Source organism: Peromyscus californicus, unplaced genomic scaffold (genome assembly GCF_007827085.1).
Source record: "Peromyscus californicus insignis strain IS unplaced genomic scaffold, ASM782708v3 Scaffold_11__1_contigs__length_118956290, whole genome shotgun sequence".
Taxonomy (NCBI): domain Eukaryota; kingdom Metazoa; phylum Chordata; class Mammalia; order Rodentia; family Cricetidae; genus Peromyscus; species Peromyscus californicus.
This window is the reverse complement of record NW_026294402.1, coordinates 67,447,381-67,468,636: the sequence shown is the minus strand read 5'-3', so window position 1 is coordinate 67,468,636 and position 21,256 is coordinate 67,447,381. Positions and strand designations below refer to the sequence as shown.

The 21,256-nt window shown below is 42.1% G+C and overlaps 1 protein-coding gene and 1 long non-coding RNA gene across 3 annotated transcripts in view; one reads left to right on the top strand and one right to left on the bottom strand.

Moving 5' to 3' along the window:
• The window catches only part of Rfx7 (regulatory factor X7), a 101,529-nt gene extending 92,496 nt beyond the window's left edge, over positions 1 to 9,033 (bottom strand). Inside the window, exons 1-2 of one of the 2 annotated variants that reach the window (XM_052714086.1) lie at positions 8,667 to 9,033; positions 8,325 to 8,490 (exon numbers count right to left, since the gene is read on the bottom strand). In XM_052714086.1, coding sequence (XP_052570046.1) covers positions 8,325 to 8,485 — 161 coding nt within the window. In that variant the 5' untranslated portion in view covers positions 8,486 to 8,490; positions 8,667 to 9,033. The remainder of the gene's footprint in view (positions 1 to 8,324; positions 8,491 to 8,666) is intronic. The other variant, XM_052714080.1, reaches the window with a different exon arrangement.
• A 729-nt stretch (positions 9,034 to 9,762) lies between these two features.
• LOC128095250 (uncharacterized) lies at positions 9,763 to 15,939 on the top strand. Its single transcript, XR_008213196.1, has 2 exons — positions 9,763 to 12,023; positions 13,984 to 15,939. It is a non-coding gene; the product is annotated as an uncharacterized LOC128095250 (long non-coding RNA).
• Positions 15,940 to 21,256: the final 5,317 nt, after the last annotated feature.

Genomic DNA, 21,256 nt, shown 5'->3' with positions numbered 1-21,256 from the left:
TTTTCAATTTTCCTATGCTGTGCATATGGGGGGGGATTACAATAAATGTATACTGAATTTACTTTTCTATGGTTTCTTGCTTTCACGAATTTAGGATTAATCTTTGACTTTATTTCCTGGAAACTTTTAGATGCAGAATTTGATCAAATGCTGCTTGCTAATAGCTTTTGCTTCAGAAAAAGGGGATCATATATTTAATAACATGACTGTGATATCTTCTACCATATACATTTGCCTTTGATAGCACTAATGACCACAATCAAATTAGGGAAATGATTAATTTACATTAACTGAATCATTTTGTTGAAATACATTTTCCAGGTTCCCAGAAACATAAATTTTACTTCAAGTAAGATATCAGAGAAGTGTTATGTAATTACATTTCTAAATTGCATATCTCTATAGCAAAAATATAAGTTGTAGACCTCTCTATATATAAATAACGTTTTACTGTTATACTAAATATTACTCAAAGTATTTGCAGTGATGGCTTTGCTTCATATATATTTAGTCCCTACCTTTGAACTTCACCTATTAGAAAATGAGAATGCTTCGTTTAGTTAGATTGTACTTTAACAGTCACTAATAAAATGAACTTATTTCACGTAGTAAGGCCAAATCTAAATTATCAAGAAATATTAAATAGCAACTTATAAGAGGTTCTAAGTTGGTGGTTTACAAACTGCAGCGTGTATCAGCAGGGAAAAAAAAGGATAACAGAAATGAAGGAAAAATGGTCACTTAGTACAGTAATCTTCTATTCTCATTTTGTACCTCTTTGACAATATGAAATAAGACAGTCATGGAAAAACACGAAGAAAACACAAACCTAAGTGTTCTTCATGCTCAGGTTTTGAGTGTGCCTGTTGGGGGGGGGGTATGGATGTGTTCATGTGTAGTGTGCATATGTGCATGCAGGTGTGCAAGGACATGGGTATGCTCACGTGGAGGCTAGAATTTGACATTGGATATCTTCCTGAATCAATCATCACCTTTGAGACAGGGTCCCTCGGTGAACCTGGAGCTAATTCACCAATTTGGATAGGGTGGCCAGCCAGTGAGCTCCCAGTAGCAGTCTATCTCTGCAGTCCCACTGCAAGGGGACAGGCACATGCAGCAGAATATAAAAGTACTATGTATTACCCCATCTCTTGTTACCCAAACTTAAGACAACAAATAAATTCGAATTTTTTTTTCCTACATAAGGCTATTTTGGAAAAGATGGGAAATCACACCCTATTGACTCCTCAACTTCCTAAAGTTCATGGCATAACAGATTGCAGTCTTTCACTATACAACCTCTCACCCTCTCAGTTCAGTACCCCAAATGGAGGTTCAAACAGCAAGGAGTATCAACATGTTTTCAGTTTATTCTCACATACAAAGAAATATAAAACCTCACCCTATACAACTTTTTGTAATATATATAAAATCTACCATAATTGATGCTTGATAAAAACACTGTAAAAATTAATTGAAACTCATGATCTATTTCCTCTTGTAAATAGGACACATGTAGTTCATAAAACAAAAATGTTTACTTATAGCCTCAAAAAGATTATTAAATCATGTTTGAATATTTCTATTTATGTGGATTAAAGTTAAGTGCTAACTGTGCTAGTCTTACAGTTAGCACTCAAGAGTGTGTTGACCTTTATTTCATTGTCCTGTTCAGAAGAGGAAGATTCTTCCCCTAACTACTGGACAACGCTGTTCATCTTTAACCTGACCTCTTAGAATCCTCCAGGAAGCAAATGCCTACACAAAGAGAATAACAGAAATGGAGGCAATGGATAAGAGTGTGTGATTTTGTTAGGGTTACAGAGTAACCATCTTACTGCCTTGTTTTTTAAAAATACACTGTTACATCAACTCATTAAAATGTCTATTGTGAAGTTCAACCTTACACTAAATTATTCTGAAAATATTAAACAACTGTCTTGTTTACATTAGCAATTTTTAAGAATGGCATTCATTACTGCCTTAAAATACTTCATTAGTACCATAGGAAGAGGTTTCTATGTGAAATGCTTGTAGGTTTAAACAAATTAAAAAAAAAAAAAAAAAAAAGGCAAAAAGCCCCTTATTGCTATCTCTCAACCAGCAGCTCATAGTCTCCTCAATAACTGGGATTACTGTGTAGTCTAGAATATTTGTACATAATAAACCAGCTCTTAGAATACCTTAAATGTTATACATTTTCAATAAATATTTGCAGACTTATCTCATGTAACAAAACACTTGTACATGGTAATGATAAGAGAAGAACACCTTCAGATAGTCCTCCTGGGCTAACACCCAAGTAGACACTAGCAAATCCTAATAACCTGTTGACTAAAAATGTTCTATTGACCGTCTATGATAATTATATTAGTCTTTCACTGTGCTTATACTATGTTTTATTATTGCTGTTAATATTACTTTAGCAGCAGACTCATAATTTGAAAGCTAAAAGAACCTGCAAGGTCGTTCAGTATAACTCTCGTTTTATAAATGAGGAAATAATGGTGTACTTTTTTTGCAGAATCCATATTTTGACATGTGTCTTTTCCTTCCTTGGTCAGTCCCCAACCGAATAAGAGAAGTTTCACTTGCACAATTTTCACACTAGGTTAACATTACAGCAAATGAGCATTCCTTAAATGCCAGTGTTTATTCAGCATAGCACTCTGTAAATAGCAGATATTCAGTTGAGTACTGTTCTTTCTTTCTTTTTTTTTTTTTTTTTTCAAGGAATGTACCCCTGACGGCAGCACCGTGAGATCATGGGCAGGATCCCAGGTTCAAGGTCAGGGGCTCTGTTCTTTCTTAAGTGTTCAAATTTTAGTAAATGACAATGTTTAATATGTTTTCAAAATTTTAGGTAAAAGCAAATTGATGTAATTTTTATTCAAAGCACACCTTTAATGATGAATAAGATACTTCTGTCCTTTCTACCAGCTCATTTCCCCCCTAAATCTCTAAAAACAGTAAAGAGGCAGAAGCCAAATCAGATTGCATATACCATCACTCAAGAAATCTTCTAGGAGGGAGAGCTAACTGGTCAGTTATTTAACATATACATATCATTAGTTAAGTTAAGTAGGACCAGAAATTTGACAGGTTTGAAACTGCTTAACTTGCCTTTTTGGATGACAAGGAAGACAATTTCTTTCTGGAATCAGAGCCACTTAGTGCTGGGACACAAACATCAGGCCTCAATATAGACAAACAAAAGAAAGCCAAATCTTTTCTGTGCTGATTATAGAAGACTAGCTGACTTCAGGGTAGGGAGAGCATTTAACCAACTAAACTAAAACATGCAAGACAAAAAAGACCCTGGGCTTAAAATAAAGATATGAGCTACTTAACAGTCCATGTTTCCCACTAAAGTTGGATGAATAACAATTATTTCTTACAGCGCTAATAAACTGCATGGCTCAAGAACAAAATGGAACTAACTACTGAGTTCTACGCCAGAGGACATACAACAGGACTAATATGGTATTACTATATAAATGTTATAGAGTACCATACTCTAATGGAAATGAGATTAATCATTTAATATTAAGATGCTTATTGTCGTAACAATAAGAGACCAAAACAAAATTAATTGGGTATAAATGATTATTTAGAAAATATCCAAAGTAATTCATAGATTACAATTTTAAGTCTAAAATACACCAGATCAGAATTGAATAAAGACAAGGAAGTCTTGATCCTCCAACACTATCTCCAAGGTGGGCTAATGAATCTAGAAATTCTACAGCTTCCCTGTCATTGTTTTGTAACATAAAATGGGTAGAATACTGATACATCTTACTGTTTAAAGACTTGTAAGGTTTTAATTGAAGATAATTCTATTAGAATCTGAATACTCTGAGTACAGCATTAAAATATTTTCTACAATAAAACATTAGGACTTCTTTAGATTTTTTTTTAGGTCAAAGTTTATCATCTAGGTTACAACCTAATAGCAAATATGAGTCACTCCTACCCATGTACATTTCTTCCCTCATTCCTTCCTTCCCTTTAATGTGGTGCCAAGTGTCTGGGATAACCCAGAGCCTTATACAAGCTAGGTAAGTGCTCTACTCCTAAGCTATACATCTCTAGTCCATGATCTATCCCTTTTTTGTTTTGGAACAGGGTCTCTTTTTGTAGTTCTAGCTGGCTTCAAACTTAGGGATTCTCCTGTTTCAGTCTCCCAAGTGCTGGGATTAAAGGTGTGTGCCACCATGTCCAGCCCTTGTATTCTTAAAGGTAATTAAGTAAACAGAAGAGATCTCAAATATTGTATTCTATTTGTTTTTTGTTGTTTTTTAAAAAAATAATTTAAATTTATTTTATGTGCATTGATGTGAAGGCATCAGATTCCCTGGAACTGGAATTACAGACAGTTGTGAGCTGCCATGCAGGTGCTAGGAATTGAACCAGGGTTCTCTGGAAAAGCAGTCAGTGCTTTTAATCACTGAATCTTCTATTTGTTTTTTAAATTTCAATTCTATAATGGTTTCAAAAAAAAATCTTTTAAAAGAAAAAGAGGGATCTAAGTTTGGTACTACATGCCTTTAATCCCATCACTAGGCAGGCAGAGGCAGGAGGATATCTCTGTGGTTCAAGGCCAGCCTGGTCTATATAGCAAGCTCCAGGACAGCCAAGACTACATAGAGGAATCCTGTCTCAAAAAACAAATGGGAGGTGGGTAGTAAAAATTTTTGTTGTGATGGGCGGCAGTGATGCATGCCTTTAATCCCAGCACTCAGGAGGCAGAGCCAGGTGGATCTCTGAGTTCAAGGCCAGCCTGGTCTACAGATTGAGATCCAGGACAGGCACCAAAACTACACAGAGAAACCCTGTCTTGAAAAAAAAAATTGTTGTTTAAATTAAATAGAAATTTTCAGCAATGTAAATTAAAGAAGTTCATATTTAAGTTGGCTATGGCTTTGTTTTAGGTTGTCAGTATGAGTCTTCCTTTAGAAAAAAAAGATTTAGCTACCAGGTATCATGGCAAGAGAAGCTGAGGCAGTAGGATCATGAATTCCAAGTAAGACAGGGTCATAGACCAAAACCCTGTTCAAAAAACCAAAAAGAAAAACTATGTATATCTACTATTTTAATATTCTCTTCCTTTATCCCTTTTAGAAAAAGATTATTTTTAAATTATATTATCTATAAAATATAAATAACATTCTTATAGCCTACTCAGAATTAAAACACTACAAATAAAAATCCTTTCACATGAGGCATATAACTAATTTAAACCTTTTGTCTATGGAATGGGAAGGAATAAAGTAAAGAAACATACAGACAAGAATAGTCAGGTTTGTTAACCTAGGCATAATTTGAAGATATTCACAAGCATATTAATACAAACATAACACTATCAAGTTAGCAGTATATGTTCTAGAATTACTTTAAAAATCTACACTATTTCTAACTCTTGAGAAATAGTTTTAATCTCATTAAATACTACGTCTTTACATTGAATACTTATTCCTTTTTTTAGAGACATATTTAATGCCTGAAATGCAATGGAATACTTTTATCAATTAGCATTTAATAAATGGAATAAATTGTGAGCCAAGATAATAAATAACTCATTGTCCAGCTAAAGGTCTACATCACATACTATATTTATATTTGTAGAGTAGGAGGGCAAGTACAGACTTGTTTGTGATCTGCAAGCCACAGTTTAGAAACTATGATCAACCTAAATGCAAAACCCAGTTGATAATTTTTAAATGCCACATTTCTTTTGAATTTCATTTTAACTCTTCATAATGGTACTGAAGGGCTGACACAGAAGCAATATAAAACTGACCATCTCTCAGAACAATCCAAGATGATTTTTAAAAATGGTGGGAAAAGTACTGCTTAAAAATATGAAACAACATGCATATAGAATTATAGTTATATCTATTAAAACATTTTAATTCTTTAAAAAATATTATTTTTTAGATAGTAGCAATGAGCGAGGCATGAAGTGTATGCCCTTAAATCAGAACTTGAAAGGCAGGAAGGCAGACAAGACTTCTGAGTTTGAGGCCAACCAGGGTTACATAGTAAGCCCTAGACTTAAAAAAAAGAAAAGTAACAATGGAACTTTCACTTTTTAACATCTGTATTTTATATAGTTACTTGATGAATAGTATGAATCCGTCCTTATGGAAGAATTTCAATTCTATATTAAATATGGCCACTAATGTTTTTATCCATCATGGTTGTTTATCATCCTCAAGTTTTAGATATAAAGGAGTAAGGAACAATTTTTGCAAATGGAATTACTAAAGTTAGAAATGAAATGCTAGTGTGTCATTACAAAATGAAGACACAGAATAGTACATTTTGATATTAAGATGCGTGTTTGCTCATTAATATTTCAGAGCCAAGTTCAAAATCTTAAGTGTACTCCCTCTACTTGAGAAGTTTTTTTTCATTTTCAAAGTCAGCATAGCTAAGTTGTAATAGATGTGTAAATATCATTACCAATGTGTGAATTAAATTATGATTTAACAAAAATAAATAAAAGGCACTCCACCATCATCATTATCGCAACATCATCCTTAGTGCCTATACAACTCACTCTTTCTGTGGAATTACAAAGACAAATCCTTCTCCCTTAATGTTCTCATAATAAAATAGCCTTACTAATTCAACCTTTAAAATGTACCTTTCTTAAAAGATTTGAGTCCTTTAACTGGGATGTCCCTCTTTTGAGGCTAACAAACAAGGGTGTTTTACTTCAACTCAATCATGGTTTCAGGGACCCTAAATTACATTATCCAGTGATAAAACATCTGGCTTTGTGGAACTCAAAGCCAGAAATTAATCATACCTTTATTTATTTGGTACAGCTTTTAAAACAGGGTGAAGGTATGTATCTACTGCAGTCTCCCCCACTGTGCCATAAACACACACACACACACACACACACACACACACACACACACACACACAACCTTCACACATCTGACCTATTCAAGTTGCCACGAAACTATTGTCAAAGTCTTAAAAAAATTCCTTTTAAAATAATTAAGTTTCATATTAAAATTAAAAGCAAGATATTCAACTGTCAACTACTGTGTGGTATGAAAGTAGTAAAGCCTGCACTGACCTACTTCATATTAGCATCACGATGGAAGAATGCCAAGAAAATAATGAAAATTACTATATAACAACTCCTAATTTTATATTTAAAATTGGTTACTGTCTTGAATGTTCAAATGCTGTACACAGAATGCCAGTTGCTTTATGATACCTTTGTCTTTAAATTGCAAGTTTTGTTATTTTAATAGTCATATTTAATGAACCTGCTAGATTCATGCTCAAAAAAAAAATCATGGCTATTTTTTCCACATCATACTTAATTCTATTTTAAAACTTCTATTAAAAGCAATCTTAGACCAAATTCCAAATATTGCTTTCCATTTTAAAAATAGTACCACGCTTTTAAAAAGTCAGTTAATAAAGAATCCTACAAAATAATGCAAGTTCACATTCAGTGAACATTTGCAATGGTTCTCATAGAAGATGGACTTAACTCTGGGTATTTATTAATATCGTTATCAGTCTTTAAGAGTTCAATTAACACTGAAATATAGCACATTCCCATACAAGAAATACAGGACTAGTAAAGGATGTTCCGTCTAGTTTCTTTTTAATAATTACACAAAAATGGCAAGATGGTTTACATTTTTTAAAAAATGCACTTTACCGTGTAAATTACCACATTAAAATAAAACTTAATGCTAAAGCGGCATTTCCTTTACAGTCAATGCAAAAAAATAAATTCCCGAGACGGGAAATTCGGTTCGACAATAACGGAGGCAAAGCCATCCACACACACAGCAGCTATTCCAACTGAATGGAAAAGACACGTTAGGTTTTGTGCTGCATATCAATGCTGCGTACAATGTCTTGTTTGGTCAAAATTCACAATACACTTCTTCCTCCCTCTATGACTACAAAAGGAGTCAACACATTTCACGGTCCAAGTTTCCAATGCACGCCACTATCATGCCATGACTTAATCTTGACCCGTATTTCCCTTACTGTGGGTGGAAAATGCACAAATAACTTGTTTATCGGCTTACAATCGAGGAGGAGAGGGAAGCATGGTGTGTGTGTGTGTGTGTGTGTGTGTGTCTAAGGAGACCACGGGTGGGTGCAACCTGCCCCCTCCAGAGGTGCCACAGCCGGGTGCACGGCGGCTGTGGCACCCCACCTTCAACGCATGCATCACCTCCTCTTCGGATGCCGCCGCCGCCGCCGCCGCCCCCCACCCCCTTTGCAGCAGCAGTGTGCCTAGGCTGCTGTGCCCCGGCGATGGAGGATCCCCTTACCAGATGGAGTTCCTGATCTTGTGTTGCAGAGCGCTGGCCTCGGTCCCTGGCAGCCCGGGCACAAGGGCTGGCAGAGCCACCCCGGGGTTGGGGGCGCTGAGGGGAAGCTGCTGATGGGCATCGGGCTGCTGTGGTGGCGGCTGTTGTTGTTCCTCTGCCATCGCTGCTGGAGGGGAGGGAGGGAGGGAAGATGGGGGCGCGGGGAAGGGTGAGGGAAGAGACGCCGAGGGGGTGGACGACGAGGGGAGGAGGGGGAGGGGAGGAAGAGGAGGAGGAGGAGGAGGAGGGGGAGGAGGAGGAGGAGGAGGAGGAGGAAGGAAGCTGGATAAGCTAGGCCTATACCCCAGGGCTCGAGTGAGTCGCTTTCGCCGGCCGCCTGAGGGACATCCCCGGGGAGACCGAGCGCCTCCTCACGGTTCCTCTCCCCGTTTTTTTTTTGTTTTTTTTTTTTTCCTTGCGGTTCTCGTCGCGGTTCCTCTCCCGGTTTCTCCTCACGGCCCCGCGCGTCGCCGCGGCAGAGGCATGGCGGCGCCCCTCAGCCCCCCGTCAGCGGCCCGGGGCTGGTGGTGGTGGTGGTGGGGGGGGCGTCTGAAAAGACGAGGTCCGTGGCCAGGCGCCCCCCTTCCGCCGCCCCCCCCAAAACAATCCAACCCGACGGGTCTCTCGGGGGGCCTGCCTCCCCGGACGCCCCCCCACCCCGCCCCGCCGGGGGGGCCTGGCGCCTCCGAGCTCCCCCGCGGCCGCTCGCCCGTCCGCCCGCCCGCCCGCCCGCTCGCTCGCTCCCGGCCCCGCCGCCGCCGCCGCGGCCGCCGCTGTCCTGCCAGCCCCGAGCAGCCCAGCGCGCGCAGCCGCACTGCGGCCCGGCGCAGACGGCACAACACCTACCGCGCGGCCGGGGGGCGTGGACGCGCGTGTGCGGGCGCGGCGCGGGGGCCGCAGGGGGGGGGGGCGCGCGGGGCGGCGGGGCGGGGCGGAGCGGCCGCGGGCCCAGGAAGCCGCGGCGGGTTCGGGGTTCGGGGTTCGGGGCTCGGGGTGGGTGGGGGGGGTGGGGGGGACCTCCCCCCGGAGGGAGCGGCCGGGCGGCTGCAGGAGGACGCGAGGACGGCGTGGGGCGGGCGGGGAGGGGGGAGTGGGGGGGAGGAGCGGGCTCGCGTGACGGCGGCGGGGGTGGGGTGGTGGTGGGTGGGTGTGCAGGGGGTGGGGGGGGTGGCCCCGTGCGGCCGCGCGGCGTGGAAGGGAGAATTGATTGCTTCCTAGAGCGTGTAAGGTGGAACGAAGCGGCCGCACGACCTCCTCCCCCACCCCACCCCCCCCCGGCCCCACGCGCGCGCGCGTGCGTGCGTGCAGGCGTGCGTGCGCCTCCCCTCCGCCAGTCAGGCTCGCTTCCTCCCTCGGTCCGCGGACCGCGCTGCTGAAGCAGGTGAGAGCTTCGAAGTCGACTTCTCAGAAGCCTCCCCTCCTTCTTCTCTCCCCCCCACCTCCTTTACTCCCCCCCACCACCCCCCACCGAAGAAGAGCCAGCGCCGCGAGGTGAATCGGCTCTGGGAGGAAAAATGGCAAGTGAGAGGAGCTGGTGGAAGTGTTTCCTCGGTCGGGCATTCAAAGCCCTCCAAATCTGGCCCCACTTTAGCCACCCAATCACAGCCGCCTCCATCCCCCCTGCGAGAACTCCCGGCGCCAATCAGGGAAGTCTCCATGCCATCCTCAGCGCGCAGCAGATTCATTCTTCCTTGGTGCCTTTGCCCATGCCGTTCCCCACCCCACCCCCCCTGCCAGGGGTGCCCTCCCTGCTCTATAGTCTCAGTTCAGCCCAGGCTCGGAGACACAGCTCAAGTCGCAGCTTGTCAGGGTCCCTGGCAGCCAGGGCCCCTCCTGTTTCTCAAAGAAACACATGGGATACAACATGGAGGCTCTCAAGCTTCAGCCAAGAGCTCCTCCTTTGCAGCCATCGAAACCCACCCCAGCCGGAGACTGCCCAGCGCTCGCCCTCTTGCCATTCATACTTAGAGTGGGACTGCCTCCAACAAGTCAGTCCTCCCCCGAGAGTGGAAGGATTGGCTTGTCTAGGTGGGGCTGGTCAGGAAGGCTAAGTGCCTGGGTGGAGAAGACAACAGCCGAAGCCTTTGGCACCAGATGGAACAGCTGCGCAGCTCTCCCTGACCTTTTTCTGGGCCTGTGGCTGTAATGAGCCTTCCAGCTCTGAACTTTTCTGACCGTGTTTCTGTCGGACTTCTACCTGTCCGATTTTCTGGCCACTTTCCTGGGTGGACTTTGAGCTAGGAGGCTCTGCCACCTTTCAGACTTCTAGTGGGTAGGGAATCTGATTGGCTTGGGTTGCGTGGTCTTTTGAGTGCTCTGTTCCTTGCCTTGGCCTGAAACTCTCTTGTTTTTGTCCATGTGGCCTCAGGCCCGGTTCACGGACTCCAAGCCCAGACTCTCCCTGAATGTTTGCCCCTGGTGGGGTGGAGGGATGGACACTTGTGTGCAAAATACAGTTTCTGCATGAGAATCGAGACTGTTCCAAGTACCCGGTGCATGGATTGTATCACACAAACGAGCCCCCTTTTCACAACCTAAGGACACAACGGCTTTAGGCTACATGTAGGTTGCTACTGAAATTTATTTTGCACGTATGCCAATGTCTCCTATATATACCGCATTTTTCTGGCACTAACTGGTACAGTTCACAGTGGCATAACTGAAGATTACCTAGTGGTAGCTAATGCTCGTTGAACACTTATGCTGCCCTGTTAGCCCCTTTTGTACACGATTATTGTGTGCTTCTCCAAAACTATGTAATATGGTTGCTATTATTCTCTATTTTGCTGATGAGACAAAAGCCTAGAAAAGTTAGTTATTCGATTACTAAATATAGGAGCCAGGGTTTAAATTGTGAATGTTAGTTTTAGACCTCGCCAGCTGTTATTGAAGCTAAGATTGTAATGGAAGATCTTGAATGCATATTTGTAAATTCGTGTCCATGGGGAAGATGCTATGGGAAGACAATGGGAAACCGGGCAGTGGTGGCGCTTGTCTTTAATCCCAGCACTGGGGAAGCAGAGGCAGGTGGATCTCTGTGAGTCGAGGCCAGCCTAGTCTACAGAGTGAATTCCGGGACAGCCACCAGGGGCTGTTACACAGCCTGAAACCCTGTCTCTAGAAACAAAACAAAAAAGACAATTGGGAAAAGTGGCCAAGAACCCCTATTTAAAAAAAAAAAAAAAATTAACCTTCTGAAGATGATGGTTTCACATTGTCACACCCTGAGGGGGAGATTCATCAAAGAAAGGCAACCGATACCTGCTAAAGGCCTTAAGACTAGGAAGTCGAGAAACAAAATGTCTTTAAAATAACTTCACTACCGGGTGTCACACAGGCTGACTTCCCGAGTGCAACTTTAGAGTTTTTAATAGGTTCCATAAAGAGCTACGTATTCCACAGCCACCACTAGAGGGCTGTCCAGAGTTACAGCCCCGATTTGCCCTCTAGCGGCGGCGATTCTGAACAGAGTGTGTTTATGCAGACTTGGGGCCTTCAGGGACTGGCCGCCGGGCAGTTGGAGTACACATCTGGAACCATTAGGTTCAATCAGCCATGAGAGGGTTTGCGAATAGTAACAGACTGAAGAGATCCTATCACCAGAATGAGACAACCTTTCAGGGAAAGAAGATCATGGCTCACACTTTTGACATTTGAGAGGTAAGTTTGAGCTTTGTTATAGTTTTCATAGGAAACTGAATTTAAAAACTATGCCTTTAAGAAACCTGAAAAGAAAAAAAAGGTAAAGCTACCTAAAACTGTGGGTGGGATTCAAACCAAACCCAGAGACCCTGAGTAATTCATTTTCTCAGTTTCAGTTCACTCCCCTGGGAGGTGATATAAAACATTTTCGTAAATATGAATTTTTAAGATGCATTGATTGCTGGCCAGTGATGGCCCACACCTTTAATCCCAGTACTTGGGAGGCAGAGGCAGGTGGATCTCTGAGTTCAAAGCCAGCCTGGTCTACAGAGTGAGTTCTAGGACAGGCAGGACTACATAGAGAAACCCTGTCTCAAAAAACAAACAAAACAAAAAATAGCATTGATTTTTGAGCACATTCCAATCTCAGAGAGTGTAAATGTATTTCCCCTCCAGGGTGTATATGACAATGGGAAAAAACAGTATGAGGAATGCCAGTGTAATGGGGAAGAAAGTCTGGTGGTGGAGTCAGAAGATCTGGGAATTCAAATGCTAGTTCACTTCTGTGAGCGTGAAAATACTGATACACTTCACAGGGTTATTGTAAGGAACAAGGTGTAGATTGATATGTAAACCACTGAAGTGTCAAAACAAGAGAATTGGCAAAGTGGCTTGTGAACACCTCAGAAGTAGACTAGTTTATGCTAAAAATCCCAGGACATAATTCCTGGCTCCTCGGTGTTTAGTAAATATCATTTAAATTCAGTAATTAACTTCAACTTTTTTCTAGTACTCTTATGTATATAAACCTCATCTCTAATAAAAAAAAAAGAAATAAAAAACCTCATCTCCTTTATGAAACTATCCAGAGTGTGACATAAATAATTATACTATACTTACCTCCGTGGATTAGTGAGGTAAAGTTCACATAATGTACTAAGTATGAGGAAAATTAATACCACAGAATATTATTGGGTGCAGAAAATATAAATAAGGTGTAGGTCCAATTCAAAGTAGTTTATATTATGCGAAGCAGAGAGATGTAGTGGGTATTTGCTTCTGCTCATGACCTTGGCCTAGCTGGCCTCTAACATATTGACATATATGAGATGAATTCCAAAATATAATTGTCTTAGTTTATTTTCTGCTGGTGTGATGAGACACTATGACCAAGGTATCATAAAAGAAAACATTTAATTAGGCTTACCGTTTCAGAGGGTTAGGGTCCATGATGGCAGAGAGGGTGTGACAGTAGGTCACCATGGGGGAGAACTCATATCTCAAACCACAAGTAGATGGTAGAGAGTCCCCCGAGAGTGACCACTCCCAGTGACACTCCTCTTCCAACAAGGTCACAGCTCCTAATCCTTCCCAAACAGTTCCACCAACTAAGGATTAAGTATTCAAACATAGGAGCCTATGGGGGCTAGTCTCATTCAAATCACCACAGTAATACCTATTAGTGGTAGAGGTAGATTGGAGAGAATGGTCTGTTGAAGTTAGAAGAACTATCTAGAGAAGGCCTCTTGGCTGGCCTTCGAATTGGGTATCCTTTAAATGAATAAGAGGCAGAACCTGGGTGTGCTAGCTAGTTCTATGTCAGCTTGACTATGACATTTTATAGTCATCTGAGAGGATGTAACCTCAATTGAGAAAATGTCTCTATGAGACTGGGCTGTAAGCAAGCCTGTAGGGCATTTCCTTAACTGGTAATTGATTGGGGAGGGTCCAGCCCACTGTGGGTGGTGTCACTTCTGGGCTGGTGATCCTGGTTCTATAAGAAAGCAGGTTGAGCAAGCCCTGAAAAGCAAAGCTGGTAAACAGAATAACATCACTTCAGGGCCTCGGCATCAGCTTCTGCTTCCAGGTTCCTACCTTGACTTCCTTCAGTGGTGGTCTACGATGTGGAAGTGTAGGCCAATAAACCCTTTCCTCCCCAACTTGCTTTTCTTTTTGTTTGTTTTTGTTTGTTTTCAAGACAGAGTTTCTTTGTGCAACAGTCCTGACTGCCTGGAACTTGATTTGTAGACCAGGCTGGCTTCAAACTCAACAAACATCAGGCTGCCTCTGCCTCCCAAGTGCTGGGATCAAAGGCGTGCACCACCACTACCACCAGGCCCCAACTTGCTTTTGGTCATGATGTTTCATCACAGCAATAGCAACCCTGACTAAGACACTGGGGGAAGGAGGCAGCCTGAGCAGTGGTGGGAATCCATTTGATGAAAGAAAAATGCAAAGTCCTGAGTGAGCTGTGGCCAGATCCTTAACGGAATGTAAGTGACCAAAAGGGTGGTGGGGAGTCTCTGGGTTTGGCTTGAATCCACACCCAATTTTAGGTGACTTGACTATTTTTTTTGTTTCAGATTTCTTAAAGGCATAATTTTTAAATTCAGTCTCCTATGAAGACTATTGTCAGTCTACCTTACAAAACAGTGCTCTGTTATTAATTATGATTGTTCTGTCAAACGATGATGGGCCCTAAAATTGGTTTAATCACTGATATTACGTGCCCTAAGCGATGGTGGCTTAGCATAGAAATGATAAAGTTCTGTCCCATTCTCTCTTTTCTTCTCACCTTAACTATATAAATATCCTCTTTCCCTTTGACTGTAACATCCTCTGCCTTCCTCCATCTCAAGCCTTTCCCTCTAGGAGCTTAAAGTAGAAATGTAAGAAGCCCCTCATGTCATTTAGAAGAACCAGGAAAGAAGGACTCCTACACCCTCTACCCCTTCCTTGCCCAATTTCTGATATTTTTATTTCAGAAACTAATGACTATTTCTTTGGGCTTGTCTTTCAAAATTCAAGTAGTCCCAGGAGGGAGTGCTATGTTAAGTTCCATTGCTATAATACGATTTACAGTCTTGCCTTTAATTGCATTAAGAGAGGGGGAGAAGGGCTGGAGAGACGGCTCAGCTGTTAAAGGCTAGGCTCACAACCAAAAATATAAGAGAGGGGGAGAAGGGCTGGAGAGACGGCTCAGCTGTTAAAGGCTAGGCTCACAACCAAAAATATAAGAGAGGGGGAGAAGTGGGGGGTCTGAAGAAGGAGATAAAGAGGAAGCGATTGCAAAAGAGACAATTTTCAGACTTTAAAACCAAGTGAATATTGGCACATTTGCACAGATGTTCTGAATGTCTTATATGCTAAGAAGTCCAATGTGAAAATGTGAGTTCTCTTAGAGCACACGTTTTTCATCCTGAGATTAAAACAATGGTCTATTAAGGCAAGCTGACCTGTTCCAATACTGAGTAAGGCTGTTAGTGCTATCTGGCTAGGAGACCCTATCTGAGCAAGCCCTTCTTTCAAGTTCCCTTTACTTATCTCTAAGGATTAATGGGCTAAAGTTCACATAATGTACTTAGCTATTCAAGTGAAAGACATAAAAATGAATGCCAAATACAGCTTGAATTTCACTTAGGAAATTTTTCCACTGTTTGGTAGTAGATACATGTTTATGTTGACCTGAATTCTCCTATATTAAGGAGGGTTCAAGTTAATATCAACTGTCTGAGTTTTAAAGAAAGTGTTTACTTTTCCTTGGGACCAAAAGTTCCGAAGTAGAAATCCAATACCTTAGAAATTCAGGCCAGCAGTAGCTATGAACAGAAGCAAGTTAAGTAAAAGTATATTTACCTAACTTTAAAAGTGGCAATGAATAGACCTTAAGAGCGAGCAATCCTATGTACAATGAGGAAGTCAGAGCAGGTGTAGGCTGACCTGGAGCGAGCCTAACCAGTAATCCACACATGATTTCAGTTTAAGGTGCAGTAAAGTACACACCATATACAAATTATTATTCTGGGACCTTGAAAAAAATTAAACACAAAAAAGATACTGTTCTTATCTTCAAGAAGTTCATAAATGTAATCGGAACACTAAGCATACATTTTTTTTCCAAAGTGAGACAAAAATATAAGCCTCTTGAACTTGCTCTGAAGAGTCTGTTCTTTCTTTCTTTGTGGGGTCTGGCTTTTCAGATTCACCATACAAGTCAGGAGTCTACCATTAAACAGCTCATATGAGACCACACACACATACATTATATTATCTTATACTTCAGCATAATTTGTACAAGAGCTTTGCCCCCAAAAAGTTAGAAGTGAACTAGTAATTTGATTCCTTTCTTATAGAATATGACCATGACAATGAGAAAGGACTAGGCAGTTCTCAGTAAAACTAGTAGCTGAAAGACACAAGAGAAGGCCTTCTTCAAAACCATTAGACACCAGTAACCAGTGGAGACAGAGAATAAGCAGGAAGTGTGAAGACAAGCTGGAAGGGCTTCCCGAAGCTAAGATGGTTGCTTAGTGACAGTAGAAGCTTGATGGGATTTAAGTCATTTTCAGATGGAACACTAAAGTAAGAAGGGCATGAATGAGAAAAACAAATCAATAGTCTGGCACTGGGGGACCCAAAAATAACACAAGTGACCTCATACACTCTGAAAGAGAGCTAGGGAATGGAAAGTCCACTTAGATGCTATGATGGTTCATTTTCATCTTCAATTTGATTAGATGAAAAAACCCTGGGCATTAATAAGGCCCATTTTTAGGGTGTATGTGTTTGCTCAGGGAAGACCCACTCTGAATGTAGGTAGCGCCATCCTCTTGGCTGGGTTCCAAGCCTGAGCAAAGTGGGGAAAAGGAGAATGCCAGGTGAGTACCAGCACTGTCTCTCTCCACTTGCCGGTCCGTTGAGATGTGAGTAAGCGGGCTTACACGCCTTTGGCTTCAGTCTCAGGCACTTCCTGCTACTATACCTGCACCATGTGTTTTGCCGATGTGCCTTCCCAGCTGTGGTGGACTACACTATGTACCAAAATAAATCTCTACCCTAGGAAGGGTCTCACATATCCTAGGCTGGCCACCAGCTCAGTGTGTGTCTGATCCTTCTGCTTCGGTGGTATGGTGCTGGGGATTGAACCCTGGGCTTCATGCATGCTAGGGAAACATTCTACTAACCGAGCTACATCCCCAGCCCCAGTATTTTCTTTAAGTTGCCTCTTGTCAAGTATTTATTTGGTCATAACCATGAGAAAAGTGTCTAATCCAGTTACCTGTGCGGCTCTAGCAACTTATTCGTCTCCTCAGACCTGAGGAGCAGGTTTGATGTGACCCTCTTCCTTCAATAGAGTCGTCTACAATACAAAGATATTCCTGATCATCTGAGGTACTCACTCTTTGGTTCAGAATGGCATCATCTCTGAAGGCTTTCCTTATCCACTCCCCGCTCCACCCACACCTCCACCTCTCTTCTTGTCTTCTGTGGTACCTTGCACAGCCTATGTCAGACACTATCTCATTATAGGCTTATTTCTTGGTTCCTGTTTCTGCCTGTCCTGTAAACTGTGAATCACATGTGGTCAGGAAGTGTGTTTTTAGTCTCTGTATCTGCAACATAAAAGGTAGTCGGTGCTGGAGTAGCCAAACAGTGGATGTTTGTCGAATTGAGTTACTGAATTAGAAAAAGTCTAGGTTAAGAAACAAAAGCTTGAATATAAGAAAAGGGAATGGGCTAGCAAGAAAGCTTGATAACGTAACTGTATAATAGTGGGAAGTTAAGGACTTAATTTGTACTTACAGTTCATCTTCTGTGACACTACAACGTTTCTCAGCAGCTGATTTTATCTCTTCAGGCTGACATCTGCTGCTGAGACTGGAGCCTTGGTGCTAAAGGCATTCAGGCCAGCCCATTGTTCTCAAAGAAAACAGTCAGCTATGTCCAGTTGCTCCTGTGGATCCAGATCCACACCCTTGGATGGGCCAGGCTTGACACTCACTCTCAAGGGGGTTGTGTGGGTGGGAGAGGCTAACATTCCACCTGACCTCAGCCCTCCTCTTTACCTCTTTGGGCTTGTTTTCCAGCTGGTAGAAGTGGCGATTATAAAAACTCCCTCACACAACTACATTATGGATTCAATGAAAACCATCATGAAATTACTATCTTAATGCTTTACACATAGTAAGAGCCAAACACTTGTGATTTTTCCGTTTTTTCTACTTCTGGGAGGGAGAAGAAGGAAGTGAAGCCTCAGAGGGTGGTAGAAGACAGGACAGAGACGGGAGTATTGGAAGGCAAAGTGGACCCAGGTGTGGTAGTGTAGACTTTTATCCGAGAACTTAAGAGAAGCTAAAGCAGGACGATGAGTTTGTGGCCAGCCTGGGCTACATAGGGAGTTTGAGTCTAGCCTGAGCTACAGAACACCTATATAGAGAAACAGGAAAAAAGAAAAGGGAAAAAAAAATGAACCGAGAAACCAAAGTGACACCAGCCTGGTTATTGTGTCCCTGCTTAAAGTCTGATGAAGTACAGATACTTCAGAGAAGGCACACTGTTCCTAAGTAGCTGCCATTAGAGAGTACTCGATCAGAGCATGGAAGGACGGTCAAACACTGCCCATGGATAGCAAGAGAACAGCACTAGATGACAAGGGCAGACTTGCCTACACCAAGGAGAAAACAGATTCAATAGTTAACATCTGTTATTGTTTGACTCTGACATGTCCACTCCAGCTTGTGTTTTTATCATTTGTTTGTTTGTTTGTTTATTATTGTAGGAGAGGGGATTGTGTGTGCCACATCACCTGTGTGGAGGTTAGGGAGCAACTTTTTGGAGTGCATTCTCTTCTACCTTTACATGGACTCTGGGGATTAAGCTTAGGTTATTAGGCTTGTGTGGCAAGTGTTTTACTTACTAAACCATTTTGCCACCCCAGGCTTATGTTTGAATGCTTGTTTCTGAGCTGGTGGCATTATTTAGGAGATAGGCCTGTAGGTAGTCTTTCTCTGTCCCACCTGCCAGCTCCCAAATACCCACATGGAGACTTTTTATTAATTATGAAAACTTGGCCAGTAGCTTAGGCTTGTTTCTAACTAGCTTTTATAACTTAAATTAACCAATTTCTATTAATCTATGTGCTGCCACGTGACTTTATTACCTCATATCCATAGTGCCCATAGTGCTCACTCTGTGTCTCATGGCATCTCCACCCTTCTTCTTCCCAGCATCCTCTGTGCCTAGATATCCTGCCTAGTTATTGGCCATTGAGCTTTTTATTAAACCAATCACAGTGACATATCTTTACATAGTATAATCAAATATTTCGTAACATAGGCCTACTTGGTGGAAGTAGGCCACTAGGAGTTGGCCTTTGAAGGGTATAACACAGCTCTGCTTCTGGATTCAGACTGCTTCCTGTGACTGCCGTGGGAATAGCTACCACATGCTCCATGATCTAAGCCATTCTGCTACATCTTCTCTGCTATGCTAGACTGAAACACTTTAAATCTGTGAACCAAGATAAAATTTTTTTCCCCATAAGTGTTTCTCCCCACCACCTTTACCTTTTATCAAGGATTGAATATAGGACCTCATGTATGCTGGTCAAGTGTTCTACCATTGAACTATGTCCCCCAACAGTTCTTAAGTTGTTTCTATCTGGTATTTAGGTCACAGTAATGCAGAAGTGACTAATACCGAGTCTCAGAGAATTCTGATTATATAGAGGTGTGCAACAGCAATTCCTCCAAATAACAACCCTAGTCCCAAACAGAGTGGGAGAGAAGTTATTTTTTATTATTATTATCACTATCATTATTATTATTTGTGCTTGTGTGTGTGAGGGGCAGGTAGAGAGAGAGACAGGGTTTCTCTGTGTAGCCCTGTGTGTCCTGGAACTTGCTCTGTAGACCAGGCTGGCCTCAAACTCACAGTTATCTGCCTGCTTCTGCCTCCCAAGTGCTGGGATTAAAGGAGTGTACCACCACTGCCTAGCAAGAAGGTATTTATAATCAGTTGGGAAACTTCAAGGACTACTCATAGGAATTCCAAAACAGTATTTCTCCTGAGGTTCCTAAAGAAGACTGAGACCAACCATTCATGTTAAGGTCTTTAAAAGCCCACAAAACATAGGGTGTAGGGGCCTCTCCTTTCTAGCTTTTCTAGGAAGGGTTTGCCTAATCAGTGTTACAGCATGGAGTTACGATCTTCCAGTGGACTCTACACAGGCTTCTCAGTAGGCAATCATAGCAGATACTATTGATACAGCCGGGATGGGAGTGCAAGTCTAAAACAGGATAGCTGGTTAGCTCATTTTATTTTTCTGTCTGAAATTATTAACTAAGTCAGTGATTGCTACTTGGTGTTGGAGAAGGGGAAAGTGATTAGGAATCACAGTTCTGCAGCCAGTGTCTCCTGCCTCTGTGAAAGGCTACTTTAAAGAAGGACAGCTGAAGAGACTACCCAATGTGTTTGAAAGGCAAACAGCTCAGGACTAAATGCCCCTCCACCGACGTTGATGAAAATCATCTTGTTTTCAGTCGCCTCAGAAACATCACGAGGGTGGGCTTAAATGTTCTTTCTGTGTTGGAGATACTCGGTTTCTTAAAAAAAATGTTTGGAAATAAAAATGGCAAGATCATAGGATGCCACTTGTAAATGATGTTCCATAGTGTTCTGAAAGTTTAATTAAAGATCTTGTGTAGGAAGGTTAAATCAAGATTTAAGAGTGGAGGAAATTGACCTCTACACACACTTAGGGAACTACAGAAAAGACTGAGAGATGGGAGTGGGGGGCAACTAATAGGGAACAGACCTGGGAAGAAAAAGTGCCCGCAATGGTGCGGATATTTTTAGGAGATGGTATCAAACCTTGCAAAAACAAACTAGAACATTTGTACCATAAATATTGGCTCCAGATTGCTGAAAGGGCTGAAGAAATGTGGGGCTTAGTGGACAGCAGAGCCTACCCTAAAAAGCAAAGTGATTAAGATTCTGCCAGCGCCCTTCCCTTCATCCGCGTGTAATGTCCAATAGTTAAAGTGCACTTGCTGATCCTGGAAGGCAAGGAACAGAGCAGTAGCAAGAGACTCCAGGAGAGGAGGTTCCTCTGCAAGTAAACATTCTGTCCCACAGCATGCCAGTCCCTTCCCTGTGGTCACCCGTCTACCTGTTTCCAGCAGAAACAGAACTAAAGGGAATCTTATCTACAGAGTAGAAGAATACAGTACAAGAAGCCTACAGGTTTGTGGAAACTCCAGGCTCAACAAATAGAAGATGCAGCTCTTAAAGAGTTGACAAATGAAAGAAAAGGGTAAGAAATTATTTTTTAAGTTTATAATTTTAAGAAAAGCCTAAGTATGTAAGTAAACCATGTGCCTGTGTTACACATAAAACAACTGTTCATTCAGGGTGTGTTATTCAGCAAGCAAACAGTGATTTTAGAGCTTAAAACCACTGTTTGCCCTTCT